Source organism: Lutjanus erythropterus, chromosome 5, assembly GCF_056507025.1.
Source record: "Lutjanus erythropterus isolate fLutEry1 chromosome 5, fLutEry1.hap2, whole genome shotgun sequence".
In the NCBI taxonomy this organism is placed as follows: Eukaryota; Metazoa; Chordata; class Actinopteri; order Lutjaniformes; family Lutjanidae; genus Lutjanus; species Lutjanus erythropterus.
Window position 1 is genome coordinate 39,634,455 of NC_139321.1, and position 19,558 is coordinate 39,654,012.

The following is a 19,558-nucleotide window of genomic DNA, read 5'->3' on the forward strand; positions in this document are numbered from 1 at the left end:
ATTTACAGGAACTATTTTCTTTCAAATAGAAAATTATTTTGAAACAAGACACCGGTTTTGAATTTTATACGTACCACTGGAACGAGATGAATGCACGCGGAAACACTGCTACTCTGTTGCAGTTTGGGATGTTACAGTGTGGTCAATGAAACAAAGAACGCTTCAAATAAGAACGCTATAAGTAAAGTATGATAAATAATTCCATCCTTCCTGTTCCTTTCAGCTGGGTTCATCATCACAGCCTGCAGAAAGTTGTTATCCACATAAGACGCCATTGTTTGGAAGACCATGTCTAGAGGAAATTGAATTCCTGAAACTATATATAAATACCAAGAGGCACAGATATGAACAGAAAACAAGTCCCCTGCTGTCTTGTTTTATTTTTATGGACTGTCGAAGAGTGTGCCAATAATAGCGGGTAAGCTGAGAATGCCCAGAGCTGGGCTGTGACTGAAGCCAGACAGCCGAGTGTTTGTTTCCAATGACTTTTTAAGAAAACACACTCTAAAAAGTACTCACTGAATAAATGCTGAGATTATCTGATGTTGCTCTTGCAGTACAGATCGTCTCTGGATACGCACCGGTGGCTTGGAGGATTATTTCAACTGACAGTACATCTGCAGCAGTGAAACAGCCACTGAGAAATAAGCTGATCATGCTGTGAAAGAAACTTAATAACCTGTCTGCCTCACTTAAACAGCAACGAGTTTTGGTTTCAAATAAATCCTTTGTGAAATTTCAATTACAGCATCAAAGCTGTGATCTGCCCTCAGAGAGACAGAGTTGTTATCGCAGAGCCCGGCGAACGGTCAGCGCAGCGATGCTGACAGAGAGTTCAATAACACCATACTCGTCATTATGATTCCCTCCACATGAGCGCCTTTGAATAACACTGAATATAGGAGTGTCACAAAACAGGTTCAAATGTTTTTGTAATACCTTTCATCGCCACAGGGGGCAGTGATGTGCTGAAAACACATCCTTTTCAAAAGCTTTTTCTTCCAATTTTAAAATCAAACCTGCACCAAATCACCAATAAGCCCTCTAATGTGAGGGCTAAAGATGGTATCACTCCGTGGAATGACTTTCATGCTCAGCTGCTGTCCAATTTTATCTCCAGGAGTTGCTAGGCGACAGGAGCATCCTCATTACAAGTGTATTCTGGGAAATGATGGGACCCATAAATGAATTCTGCCGATCTGTAACTTATTATCAGCCTTCCACACTGTTGTCATGTGGGTCAATGAAAAAGAAGGATGTTATGCAAATTGACCATTAGGTCATTTAGTGGAGCCATTTCAGTATTTGCTTTGTCCTGCCTGGGGAAGCAGACAGATTTCAGCTCTATTAGACCACGCACAGACGTTAAGAGAGCTGGTGTGTGAACTGCTGTAGTATGATGCATTTTTTTCCCGCAGGCTTCATTAGAAAGCATCTAATTCAAGATTATTTTAAAACTGCGGCCAGCCTGGCAGCATGCAGTCAGCAGAGAGGCTGTGATTACTGCAGCAATGAACAGGACCGTGCATCATTATTATAAGTGTTTTCTGGGAACTAATGGGTGCATAAAATGAATTGTACAGATCTCTAACTTATTATTATTATTTGCCTTTAACTTTATTATATGGGTCAATGAAAAAGAGGAATGCTTTTGAAATGGCCCAATGTTTGATTTAGTCATTCTTAGGATGGCATTTTAATATATTATAAGCACGCATACAGCAAACTCTATGGCATTTAGTGTGAGAAATTACCCCTAAATTTAAAATCTGACACCTGAGGTCAAGAAAAGATCAGGAAAAGAGAACCACTGATATCACCTTCAGAATAAAAGTCCTGTAATCTACTGCAGTGACTCTCAGGGAGACTTCTGATAATATACTGTAGAACCAGGTGGTACATGGAAGGACTGTGGGGTATGTAGCTCAATTATTTAATAATATACTGTATATCCAAACATTAGAGCAAACCCAGACTTCCTCATGTGCTCTATTTTCTTTTATTTTGCACATTATGCAAATTAATTGTAACTTTCCTAAAATAATAATGATCTCTATGTTTCATTTACACAACATTAATTACATAACTAACAATGTTATGAAAAAGAAATAAGTTAACATTTTGCTTGAAGGTTGTTTTCTACGCTTGGAGACTTCAGTCCCCCGAGACCTGTTGTTCTAAAACGGGGGTCGAGGGAGGATTCATATACTGTTTTTTCCTCTGTATTGATTTAGCAGTGCTGCACCACCACAGCAAGGAAATTAGCACCACTGCAATATGTATAAACACTGTAATTTAGCCTTAATGTTATCTATAACAAAACTAAGTGCAGTCCAGATGCTATAGAAGTATGGAAAAAATACATTTAAATAAATGGATAAATAAAAGATTTTTAACAAAAGAACATCAACTTTAAGCATAATCAAGACTGGCACAGCAACAGATACGAGACAAAACTAGAATTACTGCCCACAGCTATATTAAAATGACAGAGAAAACACTGCATACTTTCTGTTATAAAATACCTAAAAGCAAGATCTTTTCAGATAGGGGACCCTGGGACAAAACAACAGAAAATGGAGATCTGTGGTCAAACGGGTCCTTAACATGAAGAGATTTGAGAACCACTGCCTTAAACCACCAAACTCACTTCAGGTCATGGCCACATTTGATCTCAAGTGGGCTGGACCAGTGAAACCATTGCAAAATAACCTAAACGTAAAAACACCTCAATTTTTTCCACATTCAGTCAGTCTACTATCTTTATATCTTCATTACTATATCTACATTTGTGTATTTTAGAAGTGAACAAAACAGTATGTGGTGATTCAAACTAATTTTAATTTTACAGATGTTTCCATCTCTGTGTAATAATGCTCCATCACTACATATCACCAAGCTGATGAGGAAGACGGCTGAATTATCCCCTGCCTTACAAAGAATTTGCAAAGGTTTTGGCGGTCCCTTAGCAACAGGGTTCCACCAATGTTCTTTCAAGACAGAAGTCTGATACACATTATTTTGTACTGAAGCTGCTAATTGACAATATTTTGCACAATGTTTAATATGTTTAAGTATGACCACAACAAGTATTCAGTGTTGTCGGGCAAGTTTGGGATGTATGTTTGACACGAGGGAGGATTTAGAGGGGTGGCAAAGGGTGGCAGCTGTCACCTTAAAAAATGTCTTACCAGCCCTGCTGCCACCCCAGTTTTGGACAATCTAGTTTAAAAAAAAAAAACACTATCTACATAATAAAGTAGCTAAAACATATATATTATATATATTACTAAAAAAAGAGATTGTGAGAAATGTACTTAGAAAAAAGCCAACCAAAAAAGAAAAACAATAATAGATGAAGCGGTTGAAGCATCAAAATCTTGTCACCAAATGATTTACAGATGGTAGTACAAATACAACTTGTCTGATGTTGTGGAAACAATAAAAAAAGGAGACCCAGCATAAATATAGATAATACCAGGATGACTTTATCTTGACTGGATTCAAAGGTGCAGCCACAAGTCACTGTGTTTTCTCAGCGGTGAAATATTATCAAGCAAAACCATGAAGATCTCCCATCTATCAAAAGGATACGATGAAGGAACACCTGAGCCAATCTGATTGTGCTACAGTGGTACATCAGACAAGAAAAGGTTGGGAACAACTGATAGTTTTGGAGATATCAGACATAGAAATGCCTGCCTTCTCTCCAGTATAATGGCATTAAATGCATTTGGCTTGTAGTTCTCAAAGTGCTAAAAAACAGAAAACTGCAAATTGAAAATTAAACATTAGTCCCTCTTTCTAGAAATCATGACCTGGTTACTAAAGATGATCCACAGACCTTGTTGTTGGCAGTATCATCCAGGAATGACTTTCTTTCTAGCAGAGAACGTAGTAAAGAAAGTAGTTGTATTTGATTCATTTTCAGAAAGAAGGTACATGAAACTGCTCATAACAAGGTCTATCTACAAATGTATTTTCTGGTCCTTTGAGCACCAAACCGAGTACCATCTAGTTTCATTATATTCAAGAGAGTGCAGACATCTCTTCAAGCCAATATCTCCAAAACTCTGCAACTCACACTGAAACAATCTAGATGGATAAACAGCACTACAGGCCCGAGGAGAAATATGTATTTTTGAATTTGGGGTTGAACTGTCCCTTTAAACAGGAAGAAAAATCCCTGTAGCAACCTTGATATTGAGTAGTGTGAATTAATGAATCCTCTGAATCACATTAACAGCAAAGGCTAACTAATGCTGCAGAGCATTAGCTAAATCTTAATCACCTGCCAGAGGGGATCGTGTCGCCTCTTTGTTGGTGATAACTACTCTGAGTGAACACCTGACCGATAACACAGCCCTTTAATTAAAACATTTTCCCCACTCATCTCACATTTTTATAAAAGAACTTACATGGCAGAACTTTTCTGCCTCTGATTGCTCTGCCCGTCAAGCTCTGCAGAAAGATTTGTTGTGCACTCAAATTGTATATTGCAGAAAAAACAGCCAGCTAAGACATATTATATGATCATGAAAGATACATATCTCATAAATGGTGCAGCTAAATAGATTATATGGGCCCTGTCTGCAGAGTGGCTAATGGAAGCTGCGGCGTAGAGGGAATAAGACCTGTTAGCTGACTGTGTTTGCATGAAATGCTAGCCCGCCGGGCTTTTTCACCACTGTTCTCACAGAGATAAATCCCTGTTGCACTTAGTAGTCATCCATTTTTAATGCCGCAGCCTCAGCTGGAGAGATGCATGAAGACAGAGGAGGGGGAGCAGGGAAAGAGAGAGGGAGGGAGGAACAGCCAAGGTGTGGATGACACCACCCGGACGCCTCAGGCTAATGTATGTACAGTCTTGATGTGTTTTTGTACTGTGTGCTCAGCATCAGCAGCAATTATGAACGTCTGGGGTTGTTTTGCCGGTGAGACAGTAAAGTCATTCATGAACTCATCATGGCTTTACACTATTTGTTGTTCCCTCATTGCTGGGACGTTTATAAGTTACTATAGTGAGTCAAAAGTACTCGCAGCTGCACAAGTGTGTACAGCTCTGACTTTTTCCAGAAAACAAGAAGCAGCAGCAAAGCTTCCTGCCTGTTTTGAGTCCCTTAATATGTCTGCAGCAGCCATTCCACAGATGGCAGGCGGAGAAGGCCGGGAGGGCCAGCTATTCAATCCACTTCAGTGCAAACATGATCCGTTTGAATGGCGAGGCATAAGCCAAGACATTCTTGTGTGGGCAGACCTCCCTAAACAACCGCGAACAACCGTGGCACTGTGTTTGTCCTTCGGAGACAAATCTTTAAGATATGAGAGCAGCAGATCAGCTCCAGTTTGTCCAAAAGCCAAGGTTACAGGAACATTTTCTTTCTGTGTTAAATGTGCTGGGTTTTTTTTCTTTTTGAGTGAGGGCTCAACACTGACATGATCCACATACAGTCTGTGTGTTTGCAGCGAGCAGGCCAATTAGGGAGGGCAGGAACATTCCTGAAAATGCGATTTTAGTCAACTTTCCTGCTTGATTTAATCTGAAAATCACTAAATCAGTCAGTAAAAGTCACTTTAGACTCTTGTACAACTTTTCTGTTTAAAAAGTTTATACACTCAGTGAAATGTTGAGTAAACCCACTGAAGAACCACATAGATCCAAACATTTGATAAGTTTTTATTTCTCTAGTGGATTCATATGTTGTTATTCTGCACAGCAGCATACAGGAAATTGTGGTAAAATATAAATAACAAAGTTCAACAGTGTTTCTTTTTCTATTATTCATTTAATCAAAAAACCTCTGTTAAAAGTGGCAAATTGTGTCAGCCTTTTTCAATATCCACTCTCTTGCACACTCTCAAGAATGTAACATTGAACAACTAAACTTTAAAAAGTATGGGTATAATCGTTATTTACAGACAATCACCTTTTGGTGAGCAATGCTTATAGCTTCTTGGAAATTCACTTCCATCATGTTAAATGCACCAAAATGAAAATACAATTATGTTATACAAAGATCAAAAATACTATCAAAACCCTTATTATAAATGGCAGCACTATATCAATAAACTGCTGTTGACATTTTACATGTAAGTACAAAATCCTGTTGAGGTAGCGCCCTCTGAAGTCACTTGTAATGTTAAAATACTGAATAAACATAACTTTATATACAATACAGCAAATCTCTCTTCTTTCTTCAATGTAATTGTATTCCTTTGGTAAACAAAACTGTCAGAAATGTGCAGTCCTGCAAGTGACACTTTCAATCATACATTCACAACATTTTTGCATCTTTTTTTTGGATTATTCAGAAAGGAAACGATGGGATAACATGTTGTTTGCTAACATTCATTTGCTTCTTCACCCCTCACTCGGAGTGGAAGGTAAATGGGACTCACTCCACTTGATATCGCAGAGCAGATTCTCTGGTGGATACATTGTCAGGGCAAACCAAAAAAAAAAAAAAAGAGAATACACCATAGAGAGAAAGAGAGACCTGACAGAGAAAAGAAATCCAGTGTGTCGCCCTTATTTGGGAATGTAAACATAAAAAAATGAAGGCTAGCATCTCTCATTTCTGACTGCTTGTAAAGTCAGATCTCATCACATAGGATTGGAGAAGAGGTTTGGCTTGGCAACAATTGATTATAATGTTCCCCGGAGAATATGAGCTCTAAACAGAGGCCACATTGTCTTTTTTTTTTCTTCCTGCCTAGCAGATTGAATGTCAACTTTTGGAGCAAGTTGGAAAATATGTTGTGGAGTTTTTTAGGCAGGCAGATGGGATCAAAGAGTTCCTCCTCCTCCTCCACTCAGACGCACACAAGTACTCATTAATGACACATTCTTGAGCTTCTTTAATGGCAAAACATAACTTTGGTTTTCTAAGACGAGAAAAGAAAAATCTTGGTGAGCTTAGCTCACCGTACAAAAATACTTGGTAGAAATATGACATTCATCCCCTTTTGCCAATGTCAGTGTGTTTCCCTACATGACCAAAATACTTTTTCTTTAAATTTATTCACACTTTGTGATTATTGATACATGTATTTATATGCACACGCTCAAATGACTACAAACTAGCAAGAAAAATAAATCCAATGTATAAAGCATAAAATTATTCTATGTGGATAAAAGAACTATAAAAATATAAGAGATCTTAGAGGAAACAAAGATAAAATCAATATGTTTATGAAACTGGGATAAAGGCTAAATCAAAACAGTCATCTGGAAATTGTTCAGTGCAATTCAATTTACTTTATAGTCACGTCTGTTTAGAATATTTTCATCCTCTTACCACCCACAGCCCTCCCTCCCTTTAATGGTCGCTGGGATGGCTGGTCTTTAGACAGTGGACAGTATTTTATCGTGTGGGCATTGTCCCCGTTGGCACTGCACAGGGGACAGGTATAAGCCCTCAGAATCGGGCACACCACCCTCCCGTCCGGGGTCTTCAGGACGTGGGAGCCGTACACCTCCTCGGGCGCGCCGTTATTTCGGCAGAAGACGCAGATTTTGGGCTCCTGCTTGCTCCTGGACGCGGGTTTGCGCATCTTCCTCTCCATTCCGAACAGATCGAACCCCGCGAAGCTCCCGCCGAAGCCCACCTCTCGCTCCGGCTGGAGCTGGCTCTGGAAGGGGCTCAGTATCGAGAAACGCTCCTTTAGGTCCAGGATGGAGGCCGGCGGGGGGCTCCCGGACGGGCAGCAGCAGTCCATGTGCCCGTTCTCTCCAACGCCGCCCGCGATTACGCACGGACACGCCGGGGAATCGTCCAAGCCCAGGGTCGCCTTGAGGGACTCGGTGATGGAGTTGGGGTTCTGGGGCATGCTCAGCTTATTATTCTTCGTCACCAACGTCGTGAGGCCGAGATAGTCGTTCCAGAAATTAAACGTGTAGTCATATGGGCTGCGCGCGTTCAAATAGTTGTGATTGAGAAAATCCATGGCCACTTCTGCTGGTCGTCTGCTTGCGGTCAAAAGGCGAAACAACCAGTGTAATCCGTAAAGTCTTTGTAGCCAGAGTTCGTCTCCAGGAATGGTTCATGCACAGCGATGTGGTCTCCAGTGTTCCTGTTATGTTTGAGCGTCCTGCAAACAGGCTTTCTGGTTATAAGGAGCAGGAGGGCGGGGCGCTCTGCCTTCAAAACCAAGTTTGTGATCAGGTTGAAAGCAGGCTCCCTTTCTTCAAAGCCACATTTAGACAGACTTGTTTTCTTTGTCGACATCAATCATCACTCTGGACTTTGAGGATTCAGGCATTTTCATTTAAAGAAAGTAGTTAATGATTTGGGCAAGTGCGCAGAGGAATCATTTCGCCTTTTTGTAGTTAATTACATTATTTCAGTCAATTAGAGGTGGGCAGCTCGGCTCTTTGTTCCCACATGGCAGTAAAACGTTACAGTTCCACATGTTTTGTGAATCAATATCGTTAATCATTGCGCGTGAATACCATCAACGCCAACTCGGGTGTTCGCACACACCTTAACCCCTTGCGCGCCACGCAGGAGCAGAAGAGAGCAGAGGAGAGCAGAGGGCCTTTGTTCCAGACAGCAGCCATCATATCGCTGTCCTGGGAGGAATAATCTGTGCTGATGCATCCTATTATGTTCAAATTGAATCAATATGAGACAAACCTATTAACCAAACCCTCATGTTTCCACGTTTCCTCATGCTGAAGAGGTTTACAGCTGCATTAAGTGGACATCCTCATCTGCACATGATTTTCACTTCAAATATAATGATGGTTTGTTAATTATGACACAATTTTCTTTCATTTTTTTCACAATATAGTAGTTTTTTTCCCCCCCTTTTTCGTAGATTTCCCTAGTTATACTCTAGGAAATACATATTGAAAAAGTTGGAATATCATTTTATTTTATCTATTTATTAATTTTCTGTATTGTTTTCCTTTTATCACTTTACCTTTTATGTACTTTTTATCTGTCATTTTCAGTTTTTATCCTGTCTCTGGTGTTTCCTCACCTATGATAGTGTTTCCTCAGTCCCGGTTTCTAATGGGTTCTGTTCTTATTTTAGTTCTTCATTTAATTACAAAGTTATTGCTTTGGGTGTGTGTAGGCATTTAATTCTAATACTTTGTGTTGCATTTTGTTTGCATGAAAAGTGCTATACAAATAAAGTCCAACTGATCTGCTCTCAGTTGTAAATGTAGAAAATATCATCTTCCAAACTTGTTTCACCATTACAGAATCAGCTGTTGTTTACTTCCATAATTTCAAACTTAAAAGACATAAACAAACCCTTCATGACATCTCAGGATGTGATAAACATATGTTTCGTTGTCACATGCTGTCATGAAACCCAGACAAAACAACATGTCAGTCCATTCAGTCAGGATGTAAACACAACATGCGGAGCAGTTTTTTCAACAGGGGGCAGCAGAGTGCAATCACAGGTCAGTTCATTTACACCAAAACACCCCTCCCTCCCTCTCTCCCTGTTTTCCTCTGCTGAATGAATGAGAGTGCCAAACAAACCCTACAGTAATGACGGTCACTGGCTGGAAGATGAAACCCAGTCATGATGTTCCACCAGCCAGATGTCATTAGTATACTGTGATTCCACTGAGAGGAGCACATGACCAAACTGCGAAGATTTGGCCAATGAAATTAACGTGAATGATATACAGTGTTCATCTGGGTGAGGCTGCATAACAAAAAAAAAAAGACATATCATGGCATATGTGAAGAGCGATTTAGCGTCATTAAAATGTTAGTTCACCCAAATTACAAAAACAATATATTTTCCCTCTCGCCACTAGTGGTGGTGATGTCTTGGCAGAATTTTGTTTGTGGCACAAACAGCACTGCAAAATGAAAACAACAGCAGGTTACTCTCCAGAAACAGTGTGTCCATTAATCTGGTTAATCCACAGAACACATGTCAAACTTTCATAGAGACTATTTCTTTGGTAGAAAGTAGCTCCCAAGAAAACTTTATTAGAGATATGTCTGTGGATTATCGTAACTAGAACATAGCTATATAGAAGATGCTTTGTAATATGGGTTAAATAACCCTTTAAAGGGGAAGTGTAATATATTTACTGTACCAATTCAGAAAATTGACTATGATATGTCATGACAGGATAAGGTAACATGCTAAGTTAAAATACTGACTTCTCCGATAACAATGCTACAGCCAGCATGTTCTCTAAAGCATCTATTTAATATTTTTTCACTTTGCATGAAGCTAAAATTAATACCAAAGTAGGTCAAATATTCACTGAATGAGTACGTGTCTGTTTATGAATCATCAGAAACCATTAATCTTTCAGGAGTAGATGTTAAACTGAGCAATATGTTAATGGAGTCTAGCAGGCAGTGAGACAGGCAGTCACTGAACAACTCGCTGCAATATTTTGAATTTGGACTGCAGTACCTATTTTGAACACTAGGGTGTTACCTATTTCACCTTTAAAGTGAGTCTGATAAACTGGTTTTATTTCACGTACCTTCTCTCATCTTTTTATTATTATATTATATATATTATTGTTTCCCATAGTTTTTTACTGGGGAGCCACTTTCGAAGAATGACAAACCATCATGACCCAATCCACAGTAGACCTTATTAATAAATCTCAGTAAGACTTAATTTGTGCATAAATGATTGTTCCTCATCATTTTTACTTCCATTTCTGCATCATCTTATATTATCTTAATTAATCAATTAATCAGTTTGAGTCATTTTTAAAGAAAAAAAGTCAAAATTTTCTGATTTCAGATTCCTACATGTGAGTATTTTTTGGTTTCTTTACTCCTCTCTGACAGTAAACTTAATATTTTTGAGTTGTGGACAAAACAAGACATCTGAGGACGTCATCTTGGACTTTGGGAAACACTGCTCAATATTTTTCACCATTTTTCAATAATAGTTGATAAAAAACATTTTAGACTACAAAGACACTGCCAGATTTCTTCTACAGACTTTCATTTATTTGGTGACCCAAATTAAATCTCTGGGTCCCGACCCAGTCTTTGGGAATGACTGATCCAAAATAAACTGGGGAACGAAACACAGTGCCATCTGAGCAAAACAATAACCCAAAAATGAGGGGAAAAAAGAAAAGACAGATGCAACCTGAGTGACCAAACAATTTCATTCCTCCTCCTGTAGGAGATATAAAGCCTGTAGTTAGAAAGATATCGAACATAACCACGTCTTTAACACAGAGTCAAGACAGTCCAATAGAAAATGTCATTCAGACTACAGCGTCATCCTGGTTAAAGGATATATATATTTTTCCATGATTTTTGCTTGTTTAACTTAGACTTAAGTTCCACAAATGAAAAAAAATGTTAATTAAAACATGCATCATCTTATATCCCAAAATAAATAGTTTACCTTTATCGTCTTCATCCTCAAGGATTTTCTCAGTATTGTATGAAAGGTTTTGATACAAAGTCATGTTTGATAGTTCAGTCATTCCTCAAATACACTATTAGATTCATTCAACTATTTAAGTTATGATCTTGTATAACTGCTACATCTTCAGAGACAGTTTTCCACACTGTAAAGACATATCTGATGAGGTTGTAAGACTCTGTATAGCTCCTAAGATACATGAAAAAAAAATGACAAAATGGACTATATTGCCTTTAGGTATACCTTTACTTGAAAGCACTGAGTTGTGGCTGGAGGAATGAAATCAGTTCTTCATCTGAAACATCAACAACAAAATTGAATAACCTTTCATCTAAGTGCTGTTGACCTCCAATACGGCTGTTGTAAGCTGTTTTTCCACACACAAAAGCCCTGTAAAGGAGTAATGTGCAGCAATTACCCCTCCAAAAATGAGTACGGCAATCCAAACAGCGAGTTGGAACCACTGAATGTGTATTAAATACATTGAATCCCTATTTAAAATATGAGATATGGTTGAAGCGAGCTGTTTCCCCCGCCCCTTCCTCTCCAGACATGAAAAAGCTCAGGCAGGCTGCAGGAACGCTGCAGGAGTGCAAGACGAGTGCAACACTGCAAATTGAAAATAACAAACGAAGATGTTGATCAGATGTTTATAACTCTGTCAGTCTGTCAGTGTAGAGTTCAGCCTGTTATCCTGAAAACAAAACCCCACTGAAAATACACACATGGAGTGGAAGTTTAGTGGCTGTCTGCCTCGCTGCAGGCCAGACTCCATTAACATTTTTCTCAATTTAACCGTTATAATGACCCACTCCTTCTAAAAGATTATTAATGATTTCTAATGATTCATAAACAGACATTTACTCATTCGGCAAACATTCAGCATTAATTTGAACTCTAATTAATATGAAACAGGCAAACTAAAATAGTTATTCAGGCCACAAATAGAAATTTCAAAGGAGGCCACCGCAGCTGCAGCAGTCAGCGAATTTTTGAATTCAGCATGTTTTCCTAATCTCTGATGACATATAATGGTCATTTTATGAAAAAATACAATAAATATATTATGGATTTCTCCTCTAAATGTGAAGACTGTGTGGGATCTTATTTTCTTGTTACATGCACAAATCTGTCATTGCATGTAAAGATATATGTATAATCTGCTGCTCTTGCACCATTTGTTTTCATTATAAAGGACTTGTTCAGAGTCTATAAATGTATATCTCTACAATAATCCTGCCAATTATATTTAAGCTCTCCACCAGTAACAGAAACGATTCTGATTCTTGAGGTAAAATCCAGGCAGCCGTCCCTAAACAGTCCACTCATCGCGGGCCTCTGATCCTGTGATGAAGTGGGCAGCTCAGGAATGTGGAAGCGGCCCTCTTGAAACAACGATAACACGAGTGACTGCTGTTCTAATTAAAACTTCCAGGGGGAGGCTGCAGGAACTCACTGACTTGGAAGGTTCACATCTATTTTTAAGGGATCTAATAAGAATGCACTACAGACGGAGACAAGAGTGATAAAAGCAGAACAAAAGCACGCGTCAATGAGCTCTGATGTTTTTGGAGGCCATTTCTCTCTGTTCTGTGTGTTCAGCAAGTTAGTTTGAAATAGTATTGACTGCTCATTGGATTTTCACTCTCCGAGTTCCCTTTCAGCTGGTGCAAAATATGAATTTTATGATGGAGCATTAATAATGTATGTAATCGCCAATTCTTTTTTTGCAAGCCAGGGCAGATTGTGAGAGCAGATTCCTGTGTTGCTGCAGTGTAACTGAAATATTCATGGCCGTATTATTCCTTAATTTTGTTGTGACTAAGAGGGATTAATACTCATCCATTAACTAAAGCTAATTCTGCGGCCGCCTCGAGGTTGCACGAGTATATTGGACAAGGAAGTGAGATTAGCAGAGGAATGATGCATAACATCAGCAGGGTGGCTATGGCTGTAAATCGATTTAGGAATCACACTGACTAAGTGATTGTTGTGTAAGTGTTTTTTTTTTGCTTGACATGGGAAAACACAGATCATCAGGAAAAGTGGTGGCTGGCTGAGGAAGACACTTTGTTTTTAATCATCAAATCATATTTCCTGCATGGGCTCATTAGCAATATGAGGCTTACGTCTAATTTTTTTTTTTGCAGTTTGTGCTTTAGATGTATTATGCAATGCAAATCAGCACAGACGTGCCTTTTGCTGAAGTTAGGGGAATGATAATGAGTGATTTATACCATCTTGTAGAGCTAATCTGCTTCATGCATTATGATTAGAATCATCAACACATTCTGTGCTGTGAGCCAGGCCTCATATTTTGGCAAACACAACAAGATCTGTCACATTTTGGGTGAAAAGTATGCTCAATTCATATTTGACACCATGATAAATGAATGATTAATGTTATAGTGGAATGCATACAGCAATCTGATCCTTTTTTCCACTCTCATTGCATCTGCACTGTAAAAATAAACTATTTGTTTCAAATTCCTCAAAGTTTTGAGTGAATTTAAAAAGACAAGTTGAGTTTATTTTGTCATGCATCAAAACGAGCAAACCTTTTAGTCAAATAAACTTGATGTTAATTCTGTTGAACTTGAGAAAACATGTTCAATAAGCTTAAATATTAAGTTGAAATAATGACTCTTCAGACACTATTGAACATTACAAAAATATATAAAATTTTCTTTAAAAATTTCTCATTTTGAAAAGTCATGTGTTCATTCTATACAAAGAACTTTCAGCTGCAGCTGCTCCTGCTGGAGCTACTGTGTTCCAGCACTGGCCCCAAGACAATATGTGAAACCGCTCCCAGTGAATTTATTAAGGCTACTACAAAGAATTATATATTGGTCATAAAACAGTCTCAATTTATTATGGATGTGGCTATGACCTACGTAAGTTAAGGAGACCATCTGCAAGAAGCATGGCCATTTCTGTAAAGTTGTTCTTGATTAAACAAGCTTGTATTTACATTTTCACAGGCAAGTTACAGTGAGTGTTATGTTAGCCAGTTAAAAAAGAAGTAGGAGGAGATTATTATTTAAAATTATTTTATTTTGTGGTTATTATGGTGGAAATACTACCGCTTTTGTCCACAGGGGGCTGCAAAATCAACGTAATATGAAAATATTAAGAATTTATTACTAATCATCAACATTTTTCAGAATGTTTTCACAAACAACTTCACACATATTTTCTTCAAACTACAGAAAAGAGGGGTCTCAGGAGAGTTTTAACTCTCACAAAATGCATGCTGGGAAGTCGGCAATTATGCTGATGATGTTACTTAATTTAATTTTACCTAACTTAATTTAATGAGTTGATTGACTCTATTCAGTACATTTATTCAACTCATTGTTTCAAGTTAAAAGACTTCACATTCGAAGAACTCGTATTTATGAGTTCTGACGTGTTATTAAAATAAATACTAGAAATTTAAAAGGGGCAATATGTAGTAGTCTGACATGTCAGATGGTTTGTTGCAAAGAATCATCTGGGAAGCCGTCTATAGAAACTGTTTGGAAAAGGGCATCAAACACGGGCTAACTTCAGCCAATCATATCAACTCACCCTAACCAAAGATGGCCAGAAGAAGAATGAAAACATCTTTTAATTGATAAAAGCCTCCAGTGCAGTTCTTTGGTCTTCTTTAAATTAAAAAATACTCTCCAGTTCTGATATAACTGATGCTATCACAGTATCTAGGCTAACCTCTTCAGGAGCTGCCATTGTTTGTTTGAGACAAGTCACTTCCATGGATGCTTCTCGTTGTTGGCGCAAAAGGCCTGCCGCTGCCCATAGTCCCTCCGAGGGCGCCGATTGGCTCACACAGCCTCCGGTGTGGACACAAATGGACGGCTTGGAACCTGGCAAGATGGATTCTTGTGTGATCTTGTGAATCCAGCTGCCTCACAAGGTAAAAATATGCAGCAGTCGCGTGTAGAAAAATGAGCACTGCAGTCCAAATAGCAAGTTGGAGCCATTGACTGCATATTATACAAAAGCCTGCAGCTCTGAAAACACACACTCTGGAGTTCATTCACAGCCTGCCTTCTGCCTGCCAAACTCCATTAACATATTGCTCAACTTAACCGTTATACACATCCACTCCTACTACAAGATTTTTAATGATTTCTTATGACTCATAAACAGATACTCATATGGCGAACATTGAGCATTAATTTGAATGCTAGTTCACACCAAACGGGAAAACTAAAATAATTATTCCATGGCTGCATCATTGTTGTCAGAGTAGCGAGTGTTTCTGTAATCTCTGATGACATATATGGTCATTTTATGATTTATTACAGCAAATATATTACATATTTCTCTTTTAAGATTAGTTGATTCCACTAAATTCTGATTTAGTGGAAAAATGATTTTTTTTCTTTTACAGTGTACTGATACAGTTGGTAATAATTTAAAAGTAGGCCTAACATTTGGGCATGTTTCGAATCATTAACATCAGATTTGGTGTCTCTAACCTCTCAGGCTAAATCAGAAAGCACATTTCTCCGTGAAAGGCGAGAATGTGTTCTGTGGCTGTCTGGTTATCCTTTTGTTCTCTGTTGCTTATTTCATGAGGCAAGTTTCAGCAGTGGCCTTGGAGAGACGAATTGCATTGGGAAGGATTACACAAAGTGCACGCACACACACACATACACACACACACACACACACACACACACACAGGGAAGCTTTCTGCATATTCCTACACTTCTGCTAGAGGCAGCTGCCATGGATAAATCATTACAATGCCTTGCTCAAAGATACTTTAGAAGTGGATATTCCCTCCAACTCTATTTAAGCTGATAATCCCGGCCTCAGCACCACCAAAAGGCTTCAGTAATACTCTTTTCATACAACGACCACCCCCTCCATCTCCGTGTTTACAGAGCGACATATTGATCACTGAAACAATACATAATGGGTTTGCAGGAATTGCTGAAAAATCCATTTTGCCATATCGATTGCCGTAATGAAGATGAATGCTGAATCACTCAGTATGAAAATGGCTTGAGTGCATTTGCAACATTTTTCATACCTTTTCCTTTTTTTTTTGTCACACTAAAAAAGGCAGCTCTTTTTCTTTTTCGAGCCTCAGACCCAAAGATTACCATGTGTTTTCATTCACAGCCATTAGAGCTCTGTTTGTGATTATGCAAATGAGAAAACATGCAGGAAATTTAATCAGAGCGCAAATTTGATTTCACGTGAAAGATTGCTCGAGGGGTGGGGGCCTGATCGCATAATATTGAGCAACCAAATTATGTTCAATATTTGTTTTCACAGTGGGCCTCCACTCGGACACACCACAGCTTTATAGGCTTAAGGTTCGCCTTGGTTTGGAGGCTTCAAGTGAGCAGCGCTGCATAAGGTTTAATTATCCTTTGTTCTCCCAAGAGATGCTGAATGGAAACTGCAGTTAATGGGAAGCATTTCCATATCAGCAGCAAAGCATAGCAGCTTGTGTTTATGCATTTTTATTATTGTTGCGTCCCCTGAACCAAATATCTAAGTGCCCCGTTTTCTTTTGTTCCCCAGCTGAACTGCAAGAAAATGGGTTCTTTGTAATTGCACATGAACTCAGAGGATGGCATTGTGCTGTTGTGTGTGCCACTGTAGATAACCGGTGATTAAACTGAATGTTACTCCAGAAGCATGACAGAATTGAAGCTAATAAAGCATGTCAGTCAATAAGGGAGGTTGGTCTGTTTATCAAGCTCGGAGATGTAGAACAAACAAATGTCATTGGGTTTTTCAAAAAGAGCGGCTCAGTTTGGTCGTCCTGTGACCTGAAGTCTCGCAGGAGAGATGTCGTGTGTCATTCAAAGAATTCTCAGGACGCCTCGATTGTATTTACGCCTCTTACAACTTGACCTTGTATCAGTCTGTGTGCACATCAAGGCAGAAGCAAATTAGGCCTCTTCAGAAATACATCAAAAAATTTTACATTTCCGAATCAGTACAAGTGAAGTACCTCCTGAGTTTCCCCCTGGAGATCTGAAGTTAATTTCACAAAGTTTTTTTTTTTTTTTTTTTTTCCAAATACCAGAAGTTGAGTGCCTTTCAGTGTGCACAGGGCAGTGACTTAAAAATGCAGGTTTGTGGGCCACATGGTCTCAGATGTACCAAGCCTGAAGGAATACTTCACCCCAAAACGCAGTCAGCTATTCCACTCAAATTCAAATTACATCCCATTTACAGAAAACATTGTGAATGTCCCCCTTTTAGCTGCATCTCAGTGTACTTCTAAAAGTGTATTTACTTCTGTTTTAAGGGCATTTACAATAACAACATTTCAAAAAACATTCCACAGATGAAAATGACATTTTAGATTATGGAATAGGTGGGACAACACTTCTTGTGACTGAACAGAACCCAAGTGATGTAATTTCCTGTTTCTATAAATCAGATCTATAAATTCTTGGACAGAACAACCAGCTTTGTGTGCCTCACGTCCTAGTTGGGTCTGACGGGTGTAAACGTAAACTGAAGTGTTTAAAGCTTCAAATCTATTTTTTTTGTTGATATGCACACAAATGAGAGCCTGGTGCTCAGTAAAAAGGCACTGACAACATTTTATTCTCATTTTGTAACCCAGGCGGAGCAGAGTGTGCTCCACAGCTCACTCCGCTCCAGTTTAAGCTTTTGCTCGACTGGTTCAACATGTCTGTGTCTGATGTTAGATGGTTTACATAAATTACTCTTGTTGGAAAGCTTTTATTGCATTTTGAGTCGTCAACTCAAGGATCGGCGAGGCACACAGGAGGAGAGGGAAACTCGACAGACCACTTTCACACTGAGCTGAACTGAAACAAGCGCACATAACTGAGAAAAATAGTTTGTTTCTCTTGTTCTCTCACGTTTGTCCCCTGCCAGCTGACGTTCTGGTGGCCAACATGCTGCACAACAAAAGAGAAAACCTTTAAAACAATGAAATGACAGTGGTGCGCTTCTGTGATTTGTTTGAATGCTGTTCACTTGAATGCTGTGTTAAAAGTGTTGCACACTCTGGCTCCATATGCATTTATTTTGATAACATCTCCGCCTCCAGGATCCAACGATAAAAACAAAGGCACTGGCCTCACCCTACTTACACACCTGATGGCAGTCACAAGAGACCTTCAGCAAATTAGCCAGTGACAGGCTACATCCAATCAGGTCGTTTCAAACAAAGAACCACTACAAGTACATATGGAAATTGAAGTTTTATATTTTTTTAATGGCAGTGGTTCCCTAACTTTTTCTGGCATGCCCCCTTTTCAGAAGGTGAGCCCCCAAAATCCATAATTTTTAATCAACAATGGGATGAAACTGATGAGGATTCAAAGTTGAATTTGAGTGAAATAAGGTAAAGAGGTTAGAATTAGCAAACTTTATTTCCCCCACAGATTATATTGAGCTGTGTTTCATTCTTGGTCTCCCCTGGTCTTCTGTACTCTCCAATTTGGGAACCACTGATTTATGGATATCTGATAGAGATAAAGTTCAACCTCACATCTGGATGAACATAAATATCCTTTGAAGATGTACCTAAACACTTGATTTGATCTTCAAGGCCAAAACACTAAAACATCCTGCATTCAAGTCTACTTCAAGTGATCAGCACATCACCGTCATCCTTGTTATCTTACTTTTCTAAGCCAATGTTGTTCACATGAGAAATTACCCTCTCCAGACATCACCTGACAATGGGCCAAGACCACCCCTTTGAGGCAGACCAGAGAGCGATTTAGATCAGCGTTCATGCCAACCTAAACAAACTGCAGCAAGGTGGTAAATGATCCAATTGGCATGAACACAACAATTTAAACTGTTAGTGGGCCTTAAGTGACTAAAATAAGTTTTGCTGCTGACCGTATCCAGTGGTACACCACTAACTTCTGTTATGTACTCCCTTTCTCTCTAAACTGGGAGCCCATCAAGTGCAGTCTCATACCAATAGTCTGGTAATATACTCTATGGATAAGCTTATTATACATCCCACTTCAAATAAACTCCCTTGAGGATTTCATTTTGTGAACTGGTTCGTTGCAGCTCTGCTACCAGAGGCTAACCAACTCCATACTGTGCTGTCTGCATTCCAGCCCAGAGAGAAAAATCAATGATCAACATCTCATTTCAGATTCAGCAGCACTTTCAGAGTCAAATAGCCAAAATTCACTGG

The 19,558-nt window shown here is 39.0% G+C and overlaps 1 protein-coding gene across 1 annotated transcript; it reads right to left on the reverse strand.

Annotated features, from left to right (window-relative positions):
* Positions 1–5,657: 5,657 nt before the first annotated feature.
* On the reverse strand, positions 5,658–8,271 carry nanos1 (nanos homolog 1). Its single transcript, XM_084719803.1, has one exon. It carries the CDS (start codon positions 7,945–7,947, stop codon positions 7,276–7,278), a length of 672 nt encoding a protein of 223 aa, XP_084575929.1. The 5' UTR covers positions 7,948–8,271; the 3' UTR covers positions 5,658–7,275.
* Positions 8,272–19,558: the final 11,287 nt, after the last annotated feature.